Consider the following 7,752-nt stretch of genomic DNA (forward strand, 5'->3'; position numbering starts at 1 on the left):
CAGCTCAAATTGACCCTCACAGATAATCTGTAATGCCAAATGTGGTCATTGTAGTTACTGCAATTTTAAGTTTATTTTTATCTTTGAGAAAGAATTTATTTGATCTTGTTGCTCTTTATTTAACTTCATGCCTGAAAACATATGACTAAGTAAAGAGGGTTTGTAATTAAGTCCATGTTGTCCAAGCCTATTTCTTTTCACACCGAAAAAACGTTGAAATCATTCAAATATCGGCCTGAAATGTCGGTTATCATCCTCTTTTTGTAACAGATAATAATTATCGTATTGGCCTTTAAAAAACCATATTGGTCGACCCCTAAAAAAATACTGCTACTGCTACTTCAACCAGGAAAAGCAGCACAACTGCAGTAATTCAACACACAGACACAAATAGCCAGAGGTAAAACAACTATCCACTGTGTTTATTAAAATATATACAACTACCAAATGACCAACCAAATGCCACTCTGCACAGCAAAGCCTCCATTAGGCTTTGTCTGCACTTGAGGCACATGACACATGCCCACACTTCACCTTATAAATAGAAATGCAATGATCCTCATGCCACAGGCTGTAAACACGTTCCAGCTGAAGCACAGGAGGAAGCGCACGAGGACAGACAAGCTCCAGGTTTGCCTAGAATTAAAGGAGCAGTATTACATTACATGCATGCAGCAGATACTCTTATCCAGAGTATATCCATTCAAGTTAGATAAGCACTGTCAGACCGTGTTAACAACACTCACAGACAGTGAGTGTGAGCATAACACCTTTCACGGCCAACCACAAGTTAACTTGTGCAACCTGACTAGGCAACCAAAGCAAAGTACACTACAATATATCAATCACTAGAACACAGACTCCAAAATACATCACAATACTACACATAAAATAAACATCAATCCTAGCGGTAGCAGGTGTTAGGGGGTGGGGAGTAAGGTGGATCCAAAATGCAGTCTGAAGAAGTGGGTCTTCAGTCTGCAGTCTGCAACGGAAGATGGCCAGGGATTCCACTGTACTGACCTCTGTGGGGAGTTCATTCCACCGCTGAAGGACCAGTATAGACAGGGATCATTTTTGAGAGTAACAATCCCATCGGGATTGGACAGTCAATTGCCCCATAGATGCAGCAGCAGCCGCCAAGGCTGGCGAGGAGAGAGGAGGGATATCCACCCAAACGGCACAATAATGACACGCCCACCGCTGCAGAGCAAGGGCAGGAGCCAAACCTGCAGTTGCTCCCTCCTCTGGTTTCCATTACGACAGTAACTGGCTCTACAGCTGTGCCCCCCCCCCCCCCCCCCACCTGCCCCAGCACTCAGCCAGTTTTCCCCTCCTCCCCTGCCAACAGAGTCACCAGCGCTGTGACGCCCAGAGCGAAACACACACAGCAGTTCAACGGGAGGAATGGCCGCCAATGTACCTGCTTACAAAACAAGACGCTGGCCTGTAGCTTCGAAACAAAGAGGTTTGGAGGGGGAGAGCACACAGCCCAAACCTTTACCACCTGCCTCCACCTCACCCTCACTCCAGTAGGAGTGTGCACTTCTCCCACACAATGGCTGATGCAGAAACCTGAGGAGGTCTAAGAACATATCAAGAGCTCCCCATATGTTCACTGAATACAAATTAATGGAAGTAGCATTGAGTGGAGGATTATTTTTCCACAGAAACATGTGCTCAACACAGTAATTAAAGATAGGCAACCACACACTGGATGCTGCTGGGGGTCAATTCCAGATTCTCTCCTCACATAAGCCTCTGTTCAAACCCAGAGCACAAAGCACCAAAGCACCACACAAAAGCCTACATGAGGACCTGCTGACATCACCTGTCATCACAAACCACCAGCCATTAGATTATGTGCACAAGCTGCTCAGTGCAAGATTTAAGCTACCAAAGACCAGGGTATGAATTTCTACCTACACTGCTCCACTATCCCAGCAACCACTTTGACTACTTTGGTCTTTCATGAAGACACCCAACTGCCCAGTGAAAGCCTTTATATGAAAAGCCTATGGTTTTTCCAGAGAACCCTAACTGCCTTGTAGGATTCAGTCACAGTTTCCTTCTATCCTTTGAGACTCAACTGACTGACTGACCACATTTATTAATAATCACTTAAGGCTAGGTTTTGTCAGAAATTGCTATGCCATGGAGAATAAAGTTAGCTTATTCAAATCCCAGAGCTCTTGATCAATCATATTAGCTAATGCTTTCATTTTCTGTAATGCGCTATATTGCAAATAATTCCTTAGAAAGAGGTTACATATTTTAACTGACAGATGAAATCATTGGTGTAATTAGTTGCCAAAAGTGTGAATACCTGGTCACTGAATATACCAAAATTGAACATGAAGAGTTCAAAGAGGAAACAAATGGCTGCAACAAAAACCAGCATACACAGGGGGCCCCAAGGACAGAGTTTGCGAACCCCTGTTTTACAAACCAGTTAACTTCTGCTCATCACCCTTGTATGGGTCATGTCTCTGTGAGAATAATAACTGCCCTCTGGGTAGGTCTACCCTGGGTAAAACAAAGGCATGCTCAAAATGAATCGTTAAAATGAGTTCTCATTTTGAACCATGACAAAAGGATTAATCACTAGTTAAACATGAATATTAATTACAGACTATTTCTTCAAATTCCTATCATCCTAATCTCTTGCTAAGCTTGCTTCGAGAGAAAAACCACACAGTAGAATCAAAAGCTATTCATACAATGAAGCCTCTGACAGGTGAGACAAATATGACCAGTGTTGCCAACTGCCAAATTATCACCCCCCCCCCCAATATTCAAAAATGTCAATAATGTACGATTCAAAAAAGCATAGCAACATAAAAAATGAATACACTTAAAACCACAGTACGAATTACATTGTACAGGGGCCTAAATTTTCGTACAAATACTATCATTATCATACAACACTGACCACGACTGAGGACACATCCAATTCTAAAATTTACCGAAGCATTACTTTATCAGCATGTCCACAGTGTTATAACATAGTTGGGCTTACATTCAGGCCTGCGAAGAGATGGCTAGTTCACCCATGCCTCATCAAGCTTGCAGTACCCACACTCCAACCCTAGCTACCAGTGGGCCTGGAGTGCCTAGCGAGTCTTATTTCTGTTCTCACGGCTCTTAATGAACTAATCGGATCAATTACTGTGCTTACTGCGGGTGACCATGTGCGCCAGGCACCCAACATTTCATCATTCAGAGAATGAAGACAGAAGCTGGCAACGTACTGGACACCAGTTTGCATAACTTTCCACCGCTTCAGATGTGGCGGGTTCTGATCCATTGGTTCTCACACAGCCAATATCTTCCAGCACTCAGCTGTAATCAGCGGGGCTGCAGCTAACTAGAATCTTCTCATAATAAACACTGATTCTGGTAACCATAACACTTGCGCTGGCAACTCACAAGAGGCCCACGTCTCGCGTTCACCTGCAAATCGGAGAATACTGTGCCTTCCTTATACATGACCACCACAATATAAAGGTATAAATAAACTTGAAGGGATCGACTGAAAAATAAGGCTCAAAGTGTCTTTCAGAACGCAGATTGGTAAACCAGATGACTATATAACACGGCCAACCACATGCAGGGGGCTCGCTCGAAACGTTTTCGCGTCCCCAGTCAAACGGAGATTAATGTCTGCGCTTTCCCAGGTATACAGATTGCGATCACCTGGTCACTTATTCGTTAGATAGACTAATTAATCTGAATGCATTATGTTAGCCAGTAGCGAGCCATCTAGGCAACCACAGCCTCAGCAAGCATGTTAGCTTAGCGGTGTGGCCAGTTACATATTTGGTATCCAGGACCAACAAATCAGCTTTAATTTATAACAAAAAATATGTTCATAAACAAACCGATACAGTTTTACCTACAGTAAGGTAATTAATATATGCCAATGCTGGATTACTTATTAACTTTCTTTTTACCTCATATAAATCATTTCCGTCTTAATGGCGGCTGAGGACCAGTTAATTCGGCATTCGATTGACTAGATGGCCATCTTTCTTTAGTCTCATAGCCTATCTTTCATTGCGCATGAAGCTAGCGAGTTTCCTTATTACCTTTCCAAAATGCGCTGCCCAGTGTATGGGTGTCCAACCGTAGAAAGAATCTTCTGCGGCGAGGTCTGCCTCATTTTTGATGCACTGAAGGAGCGAGCACAAGGCGCCGATATCTCCATCCCTGCACGCCCGGTGCAGTGGGAAGCGAATATTAAGCACCTCTTCACTAGAAAATCCAGATTCCACGCTAACAGACATTATTTCACGAATCTACACCTAGTCCTTCCCGTACAATTCAAATGCTTCCGTTTCCCTGCACAAAACGTGCTCCTTTTCGTGCTCCAACGAATGCTTCCCCCGAGGCACACGCCGCACCGCAAGATGACAAAAAAGCACACAAAGGAGCGAACCCCGCACAGGACGCGCACACTCTCAAAGGTGAAACTGAAGAACAACATTAAAATCCCGGACTGGATTCTCGATCACGAGGCACACACTCTCAAAGGTGAAACTGAAGAATAACGGAAAATCCCGGACTGAATTCAAGGGCCTGGCGAAACCCTGTCGTAGACTTCTAATTGAGCAGGAAGTGCAAAGTAAAACATATTGGCGTAATATTTACGAACATTCATTATCAGCAAATATTTACAAAAAAGAAACACGCACACGGTCTTACGGAATTTAAGGATGATTAGGAGTGAGATCAGTGTGGCATCATAGGAATTACAGTCGATATACAAGATAAACAAGAAATAATACAATGACTATTGGAATTTTTAAGTAGTAACGACTACGTTCTTTATTTTACGGATTAAGATTATTTTACACAATGACTATGTATGAATAAGCACTATATCTTATGAATGCAGTAGTCTTGGTGCTGTGCTACACAGGCAGAGTGTAAAATACTGTATGAGTTGTTACCAATGTGCAAAACCAGATTATCACTTAACAGGTTGGCAAGCTATCAGGAAGATAAGGAATGCCTTAAACTTCCACTTTCTCTCTGTCTCCGCACCCACAGTAATAACTAATAGGGCAAAAAAGTATCTCTTGTTTGGCGACATCACTGCTAGAGAAGCCAACACTTTCTTCCAACAGAAGAAAAACACAGCATTACAACAACAAATTGCAATTTCAATGTCGAAACAGAAAAGAAAGAAAACAAGAGTTTTCAGCTCTTCAATTCTTTTAACCCCTCTTTATATCACTCCCTTGGATGGATGCAGATTGCTGTTATGTGTGGTGAGATTGAAGAGTAACAGTGGACATTTCTTCATTATTCCCAAGTTTTTAAAAGCCATATATGGAAAAATAAAACTGCATCCATTTGTGAGCTATTATTACTCATTAACATGAGTTCAACTCCATGTGTTCTTCACAGATATTAGGATTTAGAGTTGACCACAAACATAAATCCACCATTGAAATATTCTCTTGAGGTAGAACAGCTGACCCAAGGTTAACAGTTCAGACTCTCTCCAGGGGCATCTAGTGTTCAAATCACAAATGTCAAAATCAAATCACTTCCTCAAATGTCATTTACTCTGAGTGACAGGGTAATGTTAAAGACTCTCACAGTGTACTGCTGCTGCAACCTTGAGTGAAGACCTTTAGAAGAACTGTTACAAGGGGAATATGAAGAATACATGCAAACCAAAAAAGAAAGATGCTCCACATGCCAAATCTTTTATTTTCAGAAAAAGCATGGAACATACAAATAATAGTCCCCTCCAAAAATAAAGAAATAAATAACTAAAATAAAAATCATGACAGTTCTGTATAAATGACAGATAAGATATTAAACTCTAACCTGACAGCTATTACTACTGTTTGTTAAGAATCTTCTTGTATCTATATATCATGAATAGTAAATTGAAAGTATAACTCTGTGGCTTTCTGGATCAGGGAGCTCCTCTTCTGACAGGTGGGTCTTTGTTACTTTTACTGTCATACCACAGGAAAAAACACATGAGAAGTGTTTCTAAAAAGCCTTATTGGACCTTGTGGAATTTGGGCAGCAATAACTTAAAGTTTCTTGTAGTTACAATTTGTGGATCATTCTGTATGTTTATGACATTTCAGTTGTCACTGTGCAGGATTATGAATGATTTGTGCCCACAGGAAGGGTTCAGCTGCTTCCCTTCACAGCAAAGCTGGGTGGCCTGCTGCTCCTTTTTAAAGTGGACCATTTTTATTTATTTATTTATTTTTATATCCTTCTTGCATCTCTTCACCACTGTTTTATTCAGTTTAATTTTAACTGCCTTGATCAATATTTGCTGTTATTAATGTGTTTACTTTGAATGGAGTCAAAACAAATCAGACATACATTTTTCCTAAACAAATAAAGTTGTCAGGCATCTGCTGGGATATCTTGGCCTCAAAGATTAATGTCACACTTTTTTGCAATGTTCCAGTCAGGAATGTAGCTGCTGCTTCCCAGGTTGGCCACCAGATGGCCATATAACTTCCTGTGCTGTCTATCTTATTTAGTAAATGTCTCTAACCTTTGTTGATTGGTTATTGTTTACACCTGTTTTATGTCCTGCCCTTTGTTCATGTCTTTGCTCAGTCTCAAGTTCCTGCCTGCCTGTGATCTTCTTACAATGGAATATAATCCTTCCATTCAGTCATTTAAACTTTGCACCACGTCATATGATATAGAGATGTGTGCTCCTTTCTGTTTTTATACTAGATTTTACAGCTTTTTTGTCTTTGACAGACTATACTATTTCCTTATCTTATCTTTAATAGTTACTATGTGTTTAACAGCACAACCTAATGTAGGTTCACTGATCATTACCACTTGAGCACCAGTCTAAACGACAAATGGAAAACCCACTTTATTCCCACCCATCAGTACTTGAAATAGTCTGATTTTATTTCAGGTACAGCACTGTAGCGTCTCAGGAGGCCCAACAGGAATTTTTAAAGCAGAAAACGCTTTTGTCTCCTTCTTGTGGGGAAAATGAAGAAAACGGAAGACTGTCAAATACACACACACGCACGCATATATAGCGAATGACAGTCGCTGACGACCAAGGGGAGTTGTGGGAAATTGGTTCATTGGGTTGTGCTGAGTGTGAAAGTGGGTTCAGGTGTTACGGAGAGAGGGTGGCGTTATCCCTGACCTGTTCTTGTGTGCAGCTGGTCGTTAAAATGGTCTGAAAGAGCTTCCTATTGCATCACTGAACCATATCCTGCTATTGTATGTATATAATTACTATAAATAATTCTGTATAATGGGTGAGACGTTAAGGTCTCGAAAATGTACTCTAACGATGTTGTTTTTCTCGTTCATGTGGTAAAAGTAATCATTGGAGACGTAATTGTTGTCCTAACATCTGCTGTTGCTCAGCCGACCTTCCGTCTTTCTCCTTTTGCTCTGCAAACACGTAATGGTTTTTTCGTTCTTCTCCATGAAGAAACCGCTTTATAAAGTTTAAAAAAAAGCTCATCCTACGCATTCACGGACAGTGCTGTTTTGGATGTCCAACGGAACGACCTAACCATTCACCTAATGGCTTAATAGATAAATGCTTAACCTAACCTGAGCTGCCAAACGGCTGAATTGCCACAATTTATTTTGTACTGTAGCCTAATATCTATTTAAACTTAGAACAACAAATATAGGCTAGTCTACCCATGGGCTGAGTAACGCGCTACCGACGGCAACAATAGACATTACTGATCCAATTTTCTTTTCTTTGAAAACCGCGAG

General features: G+C 41.2%; 1 protein-coding gene across 1 annotated transcript in view; it reads right to left on the minus strand.

Annotated features, from left to right (window-relative positions):
- LOC118789024 (ankyrin repeat domain-containing protein 10-like) overlaps window positions 1–4,457 on the minus strand; it is a 38,140-nt gene extending 33,683 nt beyond the window's left edge. Inside the window, exon 1 of the mRNA XM_036545303.1 lies at window positions 4,089–4,457. Coding sequence (XP_036401196.1) covers window positions 4,089–4,286 — 198 coding nt within the window. The 5' untranslated portion in view covers window positions 4,287–4,457. The remainder of the gene's footprint in view (window positions 1–4,088) is intronic.
- Window positions 4,458–7,752: the final 3,295 nt, after the last annotated feature.

The sequence above is a fragment of the Megalops cyprinoides genome, chromosome 14 (genome assembly GCF_013368585.1).
Source record: "Megalops cyprinoides isolate fMegCyp1 chromosome 14, fMegCyp1.pri, whole genome shotgun sequence".
Lineage (NCBI taxonomy): Eukaryota > Metazoa > Chordata > Actinopteri > Elopiformes > Megalopidae > Megalops > Megalops cyprinoides.